This window comes from Rhinoderma darwinii, chromosome 1 (assembly GCF_050947455.1).
Source record: "Rhinoderma darwinii isolate aRhiDar2 chromosome 1, aRhiDar2.hap1, whole genome shotgun sequence".
Classification (NCBI taxonomy): Eukaryota; Metazoa; Chordata; class Amphibia; order Anura; family Rhinodermatidae; genus Rhinoderma; species Rhinoderma darwinii.
The window spans coordinates 222,474,336-222,494,255 of NC_134687.1; the positions used below are offsets into that span (position 1 = coordinate 222,474,336).

The following is a 19,920-nucleotide window of genomic DNA, read 5'->3' on the forward strand; positions in this document are numbered from 1 at the left end:
TACAGGGGTGGGCTATCTGTGGAGCACTATATACAGGGGTGGACTATATGTACAAGGGGGCTATATACAGGGGTGGGCTTTCTGTGGAGCACTATAGGGGGAGCTATTTGTGGGATACTATATACAGGGGTGGGCTATATCTACAGGGGGGACTATATACAGGGGTGGGCTATATCTACAGGGGGACCATATCTACAGGGGGACCATATCTACAGGGGTGGGCTATATACAGGGCTGGGCTATATACAGGGCTGGGCTATATACAGAGGTGGGCTATATCTACAGGGGGGCTATATCTACAGGGGTGGGCTATATACAGGGCTGGGCTATATACAGGGGGACTATATACAGGGAGGCTATATCTACAGGGGGCTATATCTACAGGGGGGGCTATCTATGGAGCACCATATACAGGGGTGGGCTATATCTACAGGGGGCTATATACTATATAGCCCCCCTTGTAGCTATAGCCCACCCCTGTATATGGTGCTCCATAGATAGCCCACCCCAGTATATAGCCCCCCCCTGTAGATATAGCCCCCCTGTAGATATAGTCCCCCTGTATATAGCCCAACCCCTGTAAATATAGTCCCCCTGTATATAGCGCACCCCCTGTAGATAGTCCCCCTGTAGATAGCCCCCCCTGTAGATAGACACCCCCCCCACCCCCCGTAGATAAAGCCCCCCGCGTGTAGATAAAGTCCCCTCCGTAGATACAGCCACACTTTTATTACAATTTAAAAAATAAATAAATTCAAACTCACCTTATTCTCGCTCCCACGCCGTCCGGCAGCCATGGAGACCTGCTCTCTTCTGCGCAGGTCTCCTGGGGGTTGAACGCGGCGTCTATGAAAGGCGCTGATTTGGCTGGGCAGGATGACTTTCCCTGTCAGTCAGTCAACGCCTTTCATCGACGGAAGCATCACTGGTACAAAAGGTACCAGTCGCTTCATTCGTGGAAAGGCGCTGAATGGCCGGGCACGGAACGTACCCGGCCATTCATTGCTTCTAATTGTACCTGTGTCCTTGCGACACAGGTACAATTATAGTGCAGGAGGAGGGGGCGCTGGCACCCCCCTCTAAGCTGCGTCCGGGGCACATGCCCCGCCTGCCCCCCCTAGCTACGCCCCTGCTTGATGACATACTGGTGTTTTCCAAGGACTGGTCCTCCCACATTGAGCATGTCAGGAAGGTGCTCCAGGCCCTTCGGGAAAACAAACTCTTTGCTAAAACCGAAAAATGTGTGTTTGGGGTGCAGGAAATAAAATTTTTGGGTCAAATCCTCACTCCTCATGAATTCCGCATGGACCCTGCCAAGGTTCAGGCTGTGGCTGAATGGGTCCAACCTGCCTCCCTGAAGGCGTTACAGTGCTTCCTGGGGTTTGCTAATTATTACAGGAGATTTATTGCTAACTTCTCGGTCATCACTATGCCTCTTACGGATCTCACTCGCAAAGGTGCTGATCTCCTCCACTGGCCCCCTGAGGCGGTCCAGGCTTTTGAGGTCCTTAAGAAGTGCTTTATCTCGGCCCCAGTGTTGATTCAGCCCAACCAAATGGAGCCATTCATCGTGGAGGTTGACGCCTCCGAGGTGGGAGTGGGTGCTGTCTTGTCCCAGGGTACCAGGTCCCTCACCCATCTCCATCCCTGTGCCTACTTCTCACCCACTGAGAGTAACTATGACATTGGCAACCGCGAACTCTTAGCCATTAAATGGGCATTTGAAGAGTGGCGCCACTTCCTGGAGGCACCAGGTAACGGTCCTTACCGACCAAAAGAATCTGGTTTTCCTGGAATCTGCCCAGAGGCTAAACCCGAGATAAGCTCGATGGGCGTTATTTTTTACTAGATTCAACTTCGTGGTCACTTATAGGGCTGGGTCTAAAAATATTAAAGCTGATGCACTGTCGCGTAGCTTCATGGCCAGCCCTCCTTCGGAGGAAGATCCTGCTTGTGTTTTGCCCCCAGGTATAATCATTTCCTCTGTTGATTCCGACTTAGTCTCTGAAATTGCGGCTGATCAAGGTTCAGCTCCCGAGAACCTTCCTGAGAACAAGCTGTTTGTTCCCCTGCAATTCCGGCTAAGGGTACTCAGGGAAAATCATGACTCTGCACTATCTGGCCATCCTGGTATCCTGGGTACCAAGCACCTCATTGCCAGAAACTATTGGTGGCCTGGGTTGCTTAAAGACGTTAAGGCCTACATCGCCACTTGTGAAATGTGTGCTAGGTCCAAGACTCCCAGGTCCCGACCAGCGGGCTTACTATGTTCTTTGCCCATTCCCCAGAGACCTTGGACCCATATCTCCATGGATTTTATCACTGATCTGCCTCCATCTCAAGGCAAGTCGGTGGTGTGGGTTGTAGTAGACCGCTTCAGTAAGATGTACCACTTTGTGCCCCTCAAGAAACTACCCAATGCTAAGACGTTAGCTACCTTGTTTGTCAAACACATCCTGCGTCTCCATGGGGTTCCTGTCAATATTGTTTCTGACAGAGGGGTACAATTTGTTTCATTGTTTTGGAGAGCCTTCTGTAAGAAGTTGGAGATTGATCTGTCCTTCTCCTCGGCCTTCCATCCTGAAACTAATGGCCAAACTGAGAGGACTAATCAGTCTCTAGAACAATATTTAAGGTGTTTTATCTCTGACTGTCAATATGATTGGGTCTCCTTCATTTCCCTCGCTGAATTTTCCCTTAATAACTGGGTCAGTAACTCGTCAGGGGTCTCCCCCTTTTTCTGTAACTTTGGGTTTAATCCACGGTTCTCCTCCATTTCACCTGGTGGTTCCAACAATCCCGAGGTAGATGTTGTTCATCGGAAACTGTGCACAGTCTGGGCCCAGGTTCAGAAGAACCTAGAGGCGTCCCAGAGCATACAAAAGACTCAAGCAGATAGAAGACGTTCTGCTAACCCCTTGTTTGTGGTCGGGGATCTGGTGTGGCTGTCTTCTAAAAATTTGCGCCTTAAAGTCCCTTCCAAAAAATTAGCTCCCCGGTATATAGGGCCGTACAAGGTCATTGAAGTCCTTAACCCTGTCTCCTTCCGACTGGAGTTACCCCCGTCTTTTCGAATACACAACGTATTTCATGCCTCCCTCCTGAAACGCTGCTCCCTGTCCTTGGCTCCCTCGAGGAAACCTCCGGTCCCTGTTCTCACCCCTGAAGGGGTAGAATTCGAGGTAGCCAAGATTGTGGACAGCAGGAGGGTCCAAGGCTCCCTCCAGTACCTGGTCCATTGGAGAGGATTCGGGCCTGAGGAGAGGACTTGGGTACCCGCCCGGGATGTTTACGCTGGGGTATTGCTCAGGAGGTTCCATCTTCGGTTCCCCAATAAGCCAGGTCCACCTAGGAAGGGTCCAGTGGCCCCTCATAAAAGGGGGGGTACTGTAATGGATCTGACAGACACAGCTTCTGTGTCGACGCCCGTGGTTAGTCAGTCTGCACCTGCTCCTAAGTCTGATAGAGTGACTCCTTCTTCTACCACTCAGGGTGGGAGGCTGAGGAGTGGGAGAGCCTATCACAGCCTGGCCAGACGGAGCTAGCTCCCGCCCTCTGTCTATTTATACCTTAATTTCCTGCTCCTCCTTGGCCTGTGAATCTGCTTGTTTCCTGGCTCTGCTGCTGCTTGTACTATTTGTCCTCTGCTTCATATTGACCCTGGCTTTACTGACTACTCTCCTGCTCTGCGTTTGGTACCTCGTACACTCCTGGTTTGACTCGGCTTGTTCACTACTCTTGTAGCTCACGGTGTTCCCGTGGGCATCTGCCCCATTTCCCTTAGCTTCTTTGTACCCTTGTCTGTTTGTTTGTCGTGCACATAGTGAGAGTAGGGACCGTTGCCCAGTTGTATGCCGTCACCTAGGACGGGCCGTTGCAAGTAGGCAGGGACTGAGTGGCGGGTAGATTAGGGCTCACCTGTCTGTCTCCCTACCCCGTCTTTACATATAATCAATGTTATTCACTTTACTTGTCAGTGGTTTTAATGTTATGGCTGATATGTTACCCTATATCTTATTTAAATAGAATGAGCAGTGACAAATTAAATAGACCATAGTCCCTGGACTGTTCCCCAAACTTGAGCCTCCATTCTTCACCTCCACCTTACCATGCCATGTCTATAGTCAACACCACATTTCTGTGCGAGCATTGACAAATGGGTGTTATGAATTCCCTTGTTAAGGGGCTGTGTCCCTACATACAGATAGTCCCCAGCCATTGCACACTGGATAAGGACACATCCTTCTGACAAGGGGAATGGTAACAACCATTTGTCTATTAGTCCTGGCCTACCTGGAGACTTTTTGTGGAATACAAAGATTTCCTATAACAGAACGTGTCAGGAGAAGTGACAGATTTTCTATATATCCAGTGACTCACAGTTGACATCTTCTCTGATGGGAGTGGTTCTCTTTTATTTTCTTTACCATCTGACATGGACCTTCATGATTGCAGAGTTTCCTGACGATACCTATTTACCCCTCGCTTCTGTACCAAACCCCCTAAATTGTTCCATACCCTAGAACAGATCCCTAAGTTATTCCAGACCACAGATCAGTTTCCCTACATTATTCCAGACTGCTGACCAGACCCCTAAGCAAATTAAGACCGCAAGCCTATACATTAACTCAGACCAATAAATTCAGACCCCAGACCAGACCCTAGAATACATGCAGACCCCAGACCTTTTAAGCTATTACAGTCCCCAGACTAGACCTCCCTAAACAAATACAGACTGCGGACCCCTAAATACAAACCCCTGGAACTGACCCCCTAAACTAATAAACACCCGAGACCTCACCCCCTAAACTAATACAGACCTCAGACCAGTACCCCTAAATACACCCCCACCCCCAACTAATACAGACATCAGACTAGACCCCATATACTTACATAGCAGCTCACACTCTTTTCTATGGAATCTTGCTGCTCTACTCTCTTGTTTAAGGACCTGCCTACAAGGTCATATGACCTTATGTCTACAGGTCCTTTTGCAGGACAAGGGACAAATGCAGGAATTTTAAATGGGGGTTTCTAAACACACATTTTTCAAAGCAAGTTATTTCCGCCACGCTCCCGCTACCCTCTGGTTTTTACGCTACGTATAGTGGTCTGCAGTTATCCACCAGCCTAGCCCTTTATATTACAAGCTCTAATTAAAAAAAGGCTAGTGGATATGTGCTGACCACTACTGGAAGCATAAAAACAAGCCTAGATCGTTCCACACTCCGTGCCCCTTGTAGATATTATCCCACACTGCTCCCTGTGGATAGTGCCACAGTGTCCCCTGTAGATAGTGACAGTGCCCCCTGTAGATAGTGCCACAGTGCCCCCTGTAGATAGTGCCACACAGAGTACCCATGTAGGAGTACCACAGTGCACCCGGTATAGTGCCACACACAGTGCCCATGTATGTAGTGCCACAGAGCCTATGGAGGTAGTGCCACAGTGCCGATGTAGATAGTGCCACACACTGCCCCCTGCATATAGTGCCACACATTGCCCCATGTAGATAGTACCACACACTGCCCCTGTAAACAGTGCCACACACAGTGCCCATGTAGATAGTGACAACACAGTGCCCATGCAGGCAGTGCCAATGTGCCCATGTAGGTAGTGCCACTCACAGTGCCTATGTAGGCAGTGCCACACCGCCCATGTAGGCAGTGCCACAGTGCCCATATAGGTAGCATCACACTCACCTGTCGTTGTTCCCACACCGTGCTCTTCTTTAGCAATGCAGGCCTGGTCTCCTCTGACCAGGCTTGATCCAGCGGAATTACTCCTGCATTACAAGAAAAGCACTGAACAGCGGGGAAGGGAACCGACGGTTCCCTTTCCTCACCAGCGCTGTTAGCTTGAGTCCTATAGCATGTAAGGGCCTTCCAGCCCTGTTCACAGAGGTGATTCTGGGCAACTAGAAACCCCCCTTGCATGTGCCCCTGATGACACAGCAGTTTTGCTGTGGTCTTTGCCGCGAATCGCAACAAAAATGTGATGTGCTTTCATTCTCTGAGCGGCCGTGGACCCACCCGGAACCTCGGCCCCCAGGCAGCCGCCCTAAATGCCCCTATGGTGATCTGCCACTGAGAATGAGTAGAATTTAAATACAAGATCATCAAAATATAGACAAAGAGCACAAATTAGAATTTTATATGATTAAGCATATCCACAGTAGCACCAGGGCTGTCCCCTATGAATGCAAACAAGTTCTTCATTCTGTTCCTTGTGTGATTTATGACTTTCCCTGGGTAGTACTGATTCATTACCTTATGTACTTTGTACTATATATAGATAGCCTGGAATTATCATGCACACTTGATATTGTACCCATTTCCAGGACTCCAATAATCATATATAGAAACTTGGCACCTATAGTGCAGTATAGTGCAGATTCTGCACATATAAATAGCAATGAATGATGACACATATGTGGGTGAGGTGTACTTTAGCTAATGCTTGGTGCATTTGGCTGCATTTTGTGGCGTCAAATCAATTCTTATCACAGCTCAATAGGGCTTGTCCATGTTATTGGCTGATCATACATTTCCTATCGTTTCTCAGCATATGGCTCTTGTGAGAGCTGTCACTGGCCAACAATGATGCTCCTTAGTTAGCCAGGAGGAAACTTCTCCCTGCCGGTTGCAAAATATCCATTTGTTCCTCGCCAACGACGTTCGTCTGTGGTTTAACAAGTCATTGAGAGTAAAGGCCCTTTTAAGACTCATCTCTGGGTCACTATTTCAGCAATCACCCTAAATAGCATTGCAGGTGAAGGAGTAATAAAGACTGGAATACTATGGACAATGTGGGAAAAATAGATGTTTTTATTTTATTTATAATTTTTTTTTTGGCACATGTTTAAAAGTACAAGAAAAAAAATGACTAAGGCCTCGTTCGCATCTGCGTCGGACTTCATGTATTCCGTTGGACCTTTCCGTAGCTTCCGTTTGCATTGTTATTGATTTCAATTATAATGCTTCCGCTGCAAATGGTTTCCGTTTTGTCTCTGTTCCGTAAGGTTGACATTTTTTTTGCGGAAACAATAGCACAGTCGACTACACTATTGTTTCCGCTAAAAAAACCATAAACCTTACGGAACGGAGACAGGCGGAAACCATTTGCAACGGAAGCATTACCATTGATATCAATGGTAATGCAAACGTAAGCTATGGTCTACGTTTGGTTTTCCGTTCATGGGTCCCCCTGGCGGAGATGTCTAACGGATCCCATGAACGGAAGCACGACGCAGAGGTGGACGAGGCCTATAACCCCCAAAGACCCATAAATTCCACAAACGTATCTTTATTATGTATCTATGTTGTTATTATTATTATTATTATTATTAATAATAATAATATTATTATCTTTTTCATAAAGTTTCTATCCCATGTACTTAAAAACATTTTTTTAACGTTTTCTAGTTGACAAATCCCAACTGACAGAGAATGGAGAGATTAATATGCTCTTTTTAATGTGTTTTCTTACAAATTATTTAAAGGGCTATTTAAATATTTTATTTTATTTCATAGACCATATGAACTTCAAATACATATCTTTGCACAGCTACTGCATGCTGTCATTTTCTGTCAAAGATCTTCACATCGGATGGCCTGTCTTCAATGATAATACTGTCATACTTAGGTCAATTGACAACACTGAATGCTTCTTCACTACGCTGACTTTTAGTAGATTTTGTTTTGTATGCAGGTGTACTTCAATAGAACTTGGTGTGAATGTACAGAGACTTAACCAAGTAAACACTATTTATATTTTCATGGCGCCCCTATGAAAATTTTTATGTTTTCTTGCCATCTAACATCGGCTGCAAAAATAACCCAGTGGTCCCTAAAACACACAGAATTATGAACACCCAGAGAAAAACTCTGTCGATGACCATAGCAACGTACTTCCAGTCATCTTCTTCCTGAAACAAAGACATAGAAGAAAGTTAAGTCTAATCAATCAAATCCTTCACCTAAATAGTCAGAGCTGCCATTTGTGGTTTTAACTTTTAACAAATTATATTGGGTCTAGGAGTTTTCAAGACAAGTTGCATATGTTGACATAGGTCCTTTTTTATTAACATGCAGTAACACAAGAATAAATCTTAAACTAAGGGTTTTGGTGGATTTTGTTCTTCAAGCAGAAAAATCCAAGTGGGATAAGATGGTTTCTACAGTAGTCATTAAAGGGATTTTCCACTGGGCACCTGAAGGCAGCAGAATGTATGGGGCAGCACGGCATTATAATGAGTGCTTTATACATTTAGTTTATAAAGTTCCTACCGCCGTTGCCTGCAGACAATTACTTAAAAATTCTTAGAAGGGGAAGTGGTGCCTTGTTCGTCTAGATCTAGATAAGGGGAAAGATACAGATACAGTCCTCCTTGCCATATACACCACACGCGTGAGCCAGCACTAGTGGATGGCATTACACATTACAACCAATCAGCCAATTCTCAGTTGTGAAGTGTAATGCTGCATCTTATTGATCCGGGGTCCCGTACAGTACTGCATACTAAGAACTTATTATCTCTGCACGTAAGCTGCCTCCGCTTTGCCTGGTGCCACCTTTACTGTGTACTTGAACTGCTCTTATGCACTTTTCTTTCAGGACTGAGATAAGGGGCATTGTAAGTGATTGCATATATGTGTGTGTAAGCATATACTGTATGTCGTTCAGCCATAGCACTAAAACTGCATGCTTAAAATTATGTAGGCCTCACTCGTTCTGCCAAAACAGCTCCGACCTGTCGAGGTATGGACACCACAAGACCTCTGAGGTTTTTCAGGGTATCTGCCACAAAGACGTTAGCAGCAGATCCTTTAAGTCCTATAAGTTACATGGTGGTGCCTACATGGATTTGACTTATTTTTCCAGCATATCCCACAGATGATCGATCGGATTTAGATCTGGAGAATGTGGACGCCAAGTCAACACCTTGATCTCTTTGATAGGTTCCTCAAACCATTCCTGCACAATTTTTGCAGTCTGGCAGGGCGCATTATTCTGTCGAATGAAGCCACTGCCATTAGAGAAAACCGTTGCCATGAAGTGGTGTACTTGGTGGGCAACAATGTTTAGGTAGGTGTTATGTGTCAAAGTAACATCCACAAAAATGTCAGGACCCAAGCTTTCCCAGCAGAACATTGCAGAGAGAATCTTACTGCCTCCACTGGGTGTCTTCTTCCCATATTGCCAACTCTTCCCCAGGTAAGTGACGCACACGTACCTGGCCGTTCACATGATGTAAAAAAAAAAAGTGATTCATGAGACCAGGGCACCTTCTTCCATTGCTTCCTTGTCTAGTTCTGTTGCACATGTGCCCATTGTAGGCGTTTTTGGTGATGGACATGAGTTAGAATGGCAAATCTGACAAGTCTACGGCCCCTAAGATCATCAAACTGTGATACACTGCTATGCAATTTGTACTACAGTAGCTTTTCTATAAGATCGGACCATATTGGCTATCCTTCTCTCCCCACGTGCAATAATGAGCCTTGGGCTCCCATGACCCTGTCGCCACTTCACCAATTGTCCTTCCTTGGACCATTTTTAGTAGTTACTAACCACTGCATACCGGGAACACCCATCAAGATCTGCGGTTTTGGAAATGCTCTGACCCAGTGCACTGACTATTAACTTGACACCTAATATATTCCCCCCCCCCCTTTACAGGTGCCATTGTAACAAGATAATCAATGTTATTCACTTCACCTGTTAGTGGTTTTAATGTTCTAGCTGAACGGCTGAACTGTACTGTTTGTAGCGAGTATGCATGTGTGTGTGCCTGTTGTGAACGTGTGCACATGAAGTAAGTGAATGCATGCCTGTATGTCCTTAGTGTGCAGATGTGTGCCTTATTGTATGCAGTGAGTGCCATGTCTGCGCGCATGTATGTAATAAGTGTATGTATCTGTAAGTGTGCATGTATGTAGTGAGCATATGTGTGCGTATCTGTATGTAGCAAATGTGTGCCTGTAGTGTGTATATATCTGTATGTTGTAAGTGTGCATATGTGTGTGCACCTGTATGTAATAGCTGTGCCTGCCTGTGTATGTACCAAGTGCATGTACTGTATGCCATGAGTGTGCATATGTGTGTGCCTATATGATGCAAAGGTGCATATAAGTGTCCCTATATGATATGAATGTGCAGATGTGTTGGTGCCTGCATGCATTGAAGGTGCGTGTGTGTGTGTGTGTGTGTGTGTGTGTGTGTGTGTGTGTGTGTGTGTGTGTGTGTGTATAGTAAATGCATATGTCTGTGTTCCTTTATTTTTCTAATTTTATAATGTTTTTTCAATAATTAAAAAGACAACTGGAAGCCTCTCAAAAATGAGAAACATAGTTTTGGCTGGGAAAAGTGTCAGGCGACTAAACAGGGCATATTCAGACTCTAGGGCAGTAAATGCAACCTGGTCTGCCTAGTCAATCTCCACATTTCCCTTGTTAGGGCATATAAGTGTAACAGAGGGGGATTCGTTACATAACTACTTTAAATAACATCCATAATGGGAACCTGGGGAAGATTTATGGTCATTAAATATGAAAAAGGTCAGCAGGATATATAGTCCTTCTACTCATTCACCTAAATATTCTAGCCAAAGTGAAGCACGTTCCTACAGAATAGGGCTCACAGAAGAAGGCCACTGTAGCAATGGGTTATACTTAAAGAGGTTGCCTGGTTTAGAAAAATAAAAAAGGTTAACTAGAGGGCATCTTCTCTTTGAGGACCTTCATTTATAAGCTGGAGCAGAGAGCAGTTACAAAGAGTATATTGTGCTTTGGAGGACCCAGCATGCCTGTACATTATATGGACAGCCCTTTAATTTCAATAGGTTCCATGTAATGCTTTAATTCCCCTATAGTGGCACTACAGTGGAATTAAAAACTTGCTGCCAAGTTCTCCTGAAGATTACAGCTGATCACTGGAAATCCTAGTAGCAGGATATCCTATGATCAGTTTATCATCAGGAGACGCTTCTAACAAAAAGGGATTTTAGCGAACAACACCTTTAAGATTGAGAAGGTCAAGCAATTTGGGTTGGGGTTTGGCAAAATCCTTGCCCCACAAACACAAAAACATATTCTAAGATGCAGTACCTTTTGACAAAATAAGCAACATGCTCAACCCCAGATGTTAGGTGACTGGTACCTAACTAAAAGAGTGGGATTAAATATATAGGCTTATATTACTATATACAGTACATATTAACGAGCAAGGTATTTATTTTAACCAATGGAAAGTATCAATGTTGGTTAAAAATACAAGACTACATAGTAGATAAGAAATAACTACATCATTTTAAGATAAATTGCTGTAAATTTATTAATGAACAATACCTCTTTTCTTTCATTATGATCTTTGATGTTTTCTGCCATGAACTGAATACTGTCCACAACATCTGTGATTTCCTCAGGAGACTGCTGAATTGTATTACAAGAGTCACGATGCTGTAGTCTCCGGGTCCTTACACTCTGTTCCTTTGATTTCATGCAGTGATAACATGTCTCATCTTCAAACACTTCTACGTCTCTGCATTGGGAGTCCACACGTTTTGTTGTCTTGCCATACGTTCTCATCTTAGGTCTATTAGAGCATGGTCGATCTTTCTTCTCCATAGTCTTCCTCATCATGAGTAGCTTAGGTAGACGTTTTAGAAACATATCTCTTACCCACTTAGGCATTTTGTGTGTTGTTGGGGTCCGATAATGGATATTGAGCACAAATACTGTTACCACTATAGATAAAGTTACAAATATCATGGTGAATAAGAGGTACTCTCCAACAAGTGGGATTACAAGAGATGTAGATGGGATTGTTTCAGTGATAACCAACAGGAAAACAGTCAAGGAGAGCAACACTGAGATGCAAAGGGTGACCTTCTCCCCACAATCTGATGGAAGATAGAAGACTAAAACAGTTAAAAATGAAAGAAAGAGGCATGGCAGAATTAGGTTTACGGTGTAGAACATGGGCAGTCTTCTGATGTAAAATGAGTATGTTATATCTGTGTAGATCTCTTCACAGCAGTTATATTTAATGTCATGTTTATACCCAGAGGCATCTATTATTTCCCATTCACTGTTGTCCCAAAAATCTTTCATGTCAACTTTTGACCCAACGATGGAAAGATCAATTTTTGCCTTATCGTATGACCAGGACCCAAATTTCAGTGAACAGTTCTGATGGTCAAATGGAAAAAATGTTATATCCATTGGGCATGAGCTCTTGAATATTGCTGGTGGAGACCAATTTATCAAACCATTGTATTTAAGTAAAGCCTTTGTTTTCCCTTCAACCTGAAAGTCTCCGACAGCACTGTAGGAAGAAAATCCCAGATAAATTAATAAACTGTCACATTCTAATAATCAGTAATAGATAAATCATTACAGACTACGTACTTATTATACAAAACAATGTCAGGTTTCCAAATCTTGTCTGCTGGCACACGCATAAATTCAATACCGTCAAAATCCACTGGATTCCACTTCAGCTTGTAATCATTCCAGATCTACCAAAGTGATAAACACTTAATTTACTTGGAATTGAGGGTGACAAAAGAGAACATCCTGTAAAAATCTGAGCTAATACTCCAGTTCTGCTTTTATCTCTACGCTATAACTGGAAAGCAAATATACATATGACATATAACATGTTTTTTTCAAGCAGTCATGTGAAGCTTAAAGGGGTTTTCCCACTAAAGTATATGATGGCATAGCACTGAGATATGCCATAATGTACTGACTGATGGGACCCCCATCAATTCTTAGAATTAAGGGCCGCAACACTAGTTAAGCTCTGCAGCTCTTTTACTGATTTCTTCTGCACAGCGGCACTCCTGGGCCACCCACTTTGCAGCGTTAACCACTATGCTAGAAAGAGTCCTTGCTTGTTCTAGTTAGGCCGCCATGTGTTTTCTACACCTAGTGGCTAGATAATCGATTGCACTTGCCTAGCGGCCAATCACAGTCATTTCTGCCCTACATTAATTCAGTACCTAGTACTTTCTGTGCCTGTTATTCTGGCTTATCTGTGATCCAGCTTTTCTGTGCTTATCTACTATTACTCTTCTTGTGTACAAAACTCTGCATTACGTCTGACCAGGGCTGATCTCCTTTACTTGTGTACCAAACCTGTATTACGTCTGACCAAGGCTCATGTCTTTACTTGTATATTGAACCCTGTATTACGTCTGAGCCCTCTACTTGCATATCCTAGTAATATACCAGAACATTAAAAGATGGGAGTTCCCATTCAATATGAATTAGAACTTTACTTTGGATACCGCTATATCTAATGTGTGTGCAGTTAAAAGTGCATATGCAGTTAGGCCAGTTTCAGACACCCATAATGCAGCCGCATTTTAGCATCTATATTCTGACCACAACACCTGGGCTGTATTATGATGGCTTGAAGCCATCCTTAATCTGCAAAGCTGGAGGGTGGACCCTCAAAGTGAATTCCCAAGGTATCCCAGGTCAACATTGCCAATACTTACATGTCGAAGCCACAAGTTTGTCTCCAGTATTTGATTAACTTCATCCTTAAAAATAAAATAAAAGAATTCCATTACCATTTTTAATGGTAACCGCCAATTCCGCAATTATTTATCAGTAAATTGTGCAAATACTGTTTTCCAGTATTTTGGTCCAGAAAGTAGTTTAAAGCAGTGTTTTAAGTTCACAAAGTTAGGCTTTAGGCACATGGCTCTGAAAAGGCACACAGGTCCCTGTGGCTCCATAGTAGGGAGCCGTAGACAGTCTGGCACTGTATTACGGCTATATTGCCCTCTACAAGAATTCCTCCTGGAAATGTATGAATAAATTGACAACTGGGTGTTATCATTCCCCTTGTTAGCGGGCAGTCTACCTACATAGGCTCACACTACTCAATTAGTGCTGACAGTGTAATACTGTGTAGCGACAGACCCTATTGACAAGGGGAATGGTAACACCCAGTTGCCAATTTCTTCATACATTTCCACGAGGAACAACAATGGAATGGCACAGTGCAGAGTTTTAAGAAAAGATGCTCCAGAATTATTATTTTATAGGGAATACATGTAATTAGTAAAACAGACATGTCATGAGAGGTGACAAATCCTCTTTGAAATGAAATCTCTGAGCTGTGCACAGTAGTTTGAGCTCTATTGTTATAGAAATCCGAGGTGGTCTAGGATTACAGACTTTGCCAATTGTATCTTCTCTTTCACCCTACTCCTACGATTTCTGTATATTCTCTCTCATTCTTTCTCACTCTTTCCTCTTACTCCTATTCTTCCATTGTTGGATAGAAAAATGTGTTTCTAATGTCTTGAATATCTGAAGTAATTTGAGATGTTCGTGTGTCTATCCTAACATATCCATATTATCAAGAAGTTTTATGTTTGTGATTTGTCAGTAACATATCCGACGAATGCAGGACATGGCTAAATCCATGCATAATTGTATTTAAACAGAAATCTCTATCAAATTAAGCTGAAACACTGATCCCATAATTATATTCATACACAATAAAGGATTAGCTTGACCTTGGGATGAAAATCTCTAAAATAAATCGACATGTAGAGACGCCAAATCACAGCCAACAATATCTCATCTAAGCTCTGTTCATCATCATCACAGGCGTCTTAACCTTTTTTTTATGCTAATGTAACATAAATGTTAGGCTGGGGATAGGCTCTGACATGTGGACTGAAACATGGTGTGATGTTGGCAGAGGAACGACCTAATATAGGAACGTTGTCCTACCGTTGCTGAGGCATCTCATCATGCGAAAGGTCACAGACAGGGCGGACCTTATTTTGGATGATTCCCTGAGTGGTACTTTCTGTTGGCACCCCCCCCCCCCCGCCACCCCACATTATGGTGTACAGTGCACAAAGAACCATACAATACAGGCCCTTATTATAAGCAGTATTTAGTATGGTGTTAAAAAAATTGGGCCATACTTTCCAAAAATAACACTTTCATACAGATGCCTAAATAACAATGCTATACATTGCGGCCACCACTACCATATACTGCAAAAATAATACACCATACACTGCCTAAATAGCAGTATAAAAAAAATTAAATACAAGTACACAGTGCTCAACTTATACCAACATATAGTGACAAAATGAAAGCTCCATACATACAGTAATCTAATAACAGTACTATACAATCTCTAAATCAGGGCTTCTATCTATTTATTTTGTACTGGGGCCTCACTAGCCAAAACATGGTGATACCTGGGCCTCTATGCAAATAATCACCTTATAGTTCATAGGGGTGTAGTGTGCCGTTTGACATGCTTCACAATCTCCGAAATAGTAAAAAATGTCAGAATTAGGCACAACGAATAACTGAAACCACAACCTGTAAGGTTTGGAAAAATATACAGTGAAGGAAATAAGTATTTGATCCCTTGCTGATTTTGTAAGTTTGCCCACTGTCAAAGACATGAACAGTCTAGAATGTTTAGGCTAGGTTAATTTTACCAGTGAGAGATAGATTATATTAAAAAAAACAAAAAAAATCACATAGTCAAAATTATATATATTTATTTGCATTGTGCACAGAGAAATAAGTATTTGATCCCCTACCAGCCATTAAGAGTTCAGCCTCCTCCAGACCAGTTACACGCTCCAAATCAACTTGGTACCTGCATTAAAGACAGCTGTCTTAAATGGTCACCTGTATAAAAAACTCCGGTCCACAGACTCAATTAATCAGTCTGACTCTAACCTCTACAACATGGGCAAGACCAAACAGCTCTCTAAGGATGTCAGGGACAAGATCATAGACCTGCACAAGGCTGGAATGGGCTACAAAACCATAAGTAAGACGCTGGGTGAGAAGGAGACAACTGTTGGTGAAATAGTAAGAAAATGGAAGACATACAAAATGACTGTCAATCGACATCGATCTGGGGCTCCATGCAAAATCTCACCTCGTGGGGTATCCTTGATCCTGAGGAAGGTGAGAGCTCAGCCGAAAACTACACGGGGGGAACTTGTTAATGATCTCAAGGCAGCTGGGACCACAGTCACCAAGAAAACCATTGGTAACACATTACGCCGTAATGGATTAAAATCCTGCAGTGCCCGCAAGGTCCCCCTGCTCAATAAGGCACATGTACAGGCCCGTCTGAAGTTTGCAAATGAACATCTGGATGATTCTGAGAGTGATTGGGAGAAGGTGCTGTGGTCAGATGAGACTAAAATTTAGCTCTTTGGCATTAACTCAACTCGCCGTGTTTGGAGGAAGAGAAATGCTGCCTATAACCCAAAGAACACCGTTCCCACTGTCAAACATGGAGGTGGAAACATTATGTTTTGGGGGTGTTTCTCTGCTAAGGGTACAGGACTACTTCACCGCATCAATGGGAGAATGGATGGAGCCATGTACCGTCAAATCCTGAGTGACAACCTCCTTCCCTCCACCAGGACATTAAAAATGGCTCGTGGCTGGGTATCCAGCACGACAATGACCCGAAACATACAGCCAAGGCAACAAAGGAGTGGCTCAAAAAGAAGCACATTAAGGTCATGGAGTGGCCTAGCCAGTCTCCAGACCTTAATCCCATCGAAAACTTATGGAGGGAGCTGAAGATCCGAGTTGCCAAGCGACAGCCCCGAAATCTTAATGATTTACACATGATCTGCAAAGAGGAGTGGGCCAAAATTCCATCTAACATGTGTGCAAACCTCATCATCAACTACAAAAAATATCTGACTGCTGTGCTTGCCAACAAGGGTTTTGCCACCAAGTATTAAGTCTTGTTTGCCAAAGGGATCAAATACTTATTTCTCTGTGCACAATGCAAATAATTATATATAATTTTGACAATGTGATTTTCTGTTTTTTTTTTAAATATAATCTATCTCTCACTGGTAAAATTAACCTAGCCTAAAAATTCTAGACTGTTCATGTCTTTGACAGTGGGCAAACTTACAAAATCAGCAAGGGATCAAATACTTATTTCCTTCACTGTACATATTCTTTGTATAAAAATCGCAATTATACAAGCCACTTATGAAATAGTGCAAAAAATTATTTTAAATTAGTATTTACCCCATATGAAGAAGTCCTCAAATCGTTCAATCAGGCCGGTGAGATGTTAGTTGAACCAGGCTTGAAATCTCATGGACATATGCAGAGACCGACGTGGAGGGAGAAGTGCGGCGTTAGACTACGCCTGGTGCGACGATTCGGTGATCCACCCCTTTCTCAAGCCTAGTCTAACGCCACACTTTTCCCTCCACGTTGGTCTCTGCAGATGTCCATCGATACCTGGGCCTCACCATTGGTCATAGTTTGTCTCTTGAACCCAGTAGTACAGCAACCCAGGGAGAATGCGGTTTGACCCAGTGAAACAGCTGGCAGGGAGGGAATTGGGAGTAGTCCTCTATCGTGGTCTGGACACCCTGTTCACGGTGGCAGGGCACGCCTCCACTAGACCTCCCACACTTCTAGGGCTGGCACAGTGATGAGTATGGTTGTGGTAGTTGTTCCTCTGAGGCACACCCGGTATAAATGTCTCCTGGCTGGTGGAAGGTGGGGTACCCTTGATGGTGTAGTGCAAATGATAGGCAGGAAACTGTAGTGCAATTAATCAGCAAACTCCAGAAATGGGCCATGGCCGGGAGAAGTCATCATAGGGATCTGGACCGGATGGAGAAGAAAAGAGACACATAACGATTCGAATCTGAGAAGTCGTCACCCGTGAGTCACTCACTGTATGTCACGGTTTGTGGGTATGTGGACCGACTAGGCTGCACCACCGTAGCAGGGAGGCAGCTGGCCAAACAACAGGGAACCCCAGCAATACAAAGTCCTGCACAAGGGTACCTGGATAGTCCAGACAGTGGCCGCAGCTCTGGCATGGATGGAGGTGGGTGCAGCAGGTAACGCCAGACGTGTCGGGTGACAGCTGGTGCCGCAGGTTGCGCCAGACGTGACGAATCACACTGGACGTGGCAGATGACACAGGACGTGGCGGATGACACAGGACGTCGCAAACAACAGCAGGTGCAGTAGAAATGACTCCAACTAGTAGGCACAGGAACAAGAACACAGCACAGGATACAGGAACAGGTAACAGGGCACGGGTAACAACTGGAATGGGAAACACTAAGGTACCATTTGCAAGACAGACTTTTGATGATGATGATTTTCTTCATGTGCACGTGCTGGCCCTTTAAGAGCAGGCACGAGCGTGCGCGCGCACCCTACGGGACACAGCAGACCAGAGCGGAAGTGAGCGCTGGTGTCTCCTGGGAAGAAGATAGGGACCAGCGCTCACAGATCCATGGCTGCGGGCGTCAGGAGGTGAGTAGACCCGGCGGCCCGCAGCCATGGATGCTACACTGTAAATGTTTATTCTGCCTGTAATCAGTACTGTAGTCAATGTATGATCTGCAGTGAGATGATGGGTGGTATGATTTTTTTTTGTGAAAGAGCATCTCCCAGCATATCCATACCATTGTGTGGGCCATGTTGGGAGCTGTAGTTTTACAAACCTATACGGCACGAGTTGCACCAAATTTGCAAATGATCTCTGTACTGAGCTGTATTTGTGCTGGTGCTGTATTTATGTACTGAGCTTTGTTCTGGTGTAATTATATAGGATATATTTCTAATAACGAAATTTCAGGTCAGATAGAAATTGTTTTTGTCATGTCCGTCTCCCCATGACAGGAGCAGGCACGAGTCGGCGAGTGCTGGCCCCAGTCTCCTCCTCAGGAGACGCCAGCGCTCGCTTCAACTCACCTCAGCCGGATCCCGTATGGGTGATGAAGCATCAGACCGTGAGTACCCTGGACTATGAGAGGGTTCCAGCCCCCTGCTTCGAGCGTTGTTGTTGTTGTTTCCCTAGTTTGTCTATGCAACGGTCTCCTAGGGTGTTCCTGTTCCTGTTCCCTGCATTCCGTACTATCCTGGTTGAGTACTGTGCTGAGCAGGGGAGTAACTAGGAAAGACTGGGCCCCATAGAAAACTATTGACTGGGGCCCCCCCTCCCCTGGGTGTCACACAACCCCCCCTTGTAGATAGTGCCTTTTTTACAGCCCCCCCCCCCTGTAGATATCTACAAAGGGGGCTGTATGGCGTTATCTACAGAGGGGGCTGTATGGCGTTATCTACAGAGGGGTCTGTATGGCGTTATCTACATGGGGCTGTATGGTGTTATCTACAGGGGGGCTGTATGGCGATATCTACAGGGGGGGCTGTATAGCGTTATCTACAGGGGGGCTGTATGGCGTTATCTACAGAGGGGCTGTATGGCGTTATCTACAGGGGCTGTATGGCGTTATCTAGAGGGGGGCTGTATGGCGTTATCTACAGGGGGGCTGTATGGCGTTATCTACAGGGGGGCTGTATGGCGTTATCTACAGGGGGGCTGTATGGCGTTATCTACAGGGGGGGCTGTATGGCGTTATCTACAGGGGGGCTGTATGGCGTTATCTACAGAGGGGCTGTATGGCGTTATCTACAGGGGCTGTATGGCGTTATCTAGAGGGGGGCTGTATGGCGTTATCTACAGGGGGGCTGTATGGCGTTACCTACAGGGGGGGCTGTATGGCGTTATCTACAGGGGGGCTGTATGGCGTTATCTACAGGGGGGGCTGTATGGCGTTATCTACAGGGGGGCTGTATGGCGTTATCTACAGGGGGCTGTATGGCGTTATCTACAGGGGGCTGTATGGCACTATCTACAGGGGGGCTGTATGGTGTTATCTACAGGGGGGCTGTATGGCATTATCTACAGGGGGCTGTATGGCGTTATCTACAGGGGGCTGTATGGCATTCTCTACAGGGGGGGCTGTATGGCGTTCTCTACAGAGGGGGGCTGTATGGCGTTCTCTACAGGGGGGCTGTATGGCGTTCTCTACAGAGGGGGCTGTATGGCGTTCCCTACATGGGGGGC

General features: G+C 44.7%; 1 protein-coding gene across 1 annotated transcript in view; it reads right to left on the reverse strand.

The window, feature by feature from the left end:
* Nucleotides 1-7,096: 7,096 nt before the first annotated feature.
* Nucleotides 7,097-19,920, reverse strand: part of CHRNA6 (cholinergic receptor nicotinic alpha 6 subunit) — a 40,349-nt gene continuing 27,525 nt past the window's right edge. Inside the window, exons 3-6 of the mRNA XM_075849866.1 lie at nucleotides 13,508-13,552; nucleotides 12,411-12,520; nucleotides 11,349-12,327; nucleotides 7,097-7,927 (exon numbers count right to left, since the gene is read on the reverse strand). Of these exons, the coding sequence (XP_075705981.1) occupies nucleotides 7,799-7,927; nucleotides 11,349-12,327; nucleotides 12,411-12,520; nucleotides 13,508-13,552 (1,263 nt within the window). The 3' untranslated portion in view covers nucleotides 7,097-7,798. The remainder of the gene's footprint in view (nucleotides 7,928-11,348; nucleotides 12,328-12,410; nucleotides 12,521-13,507; nucleotides 13,553-19,920) is intronic.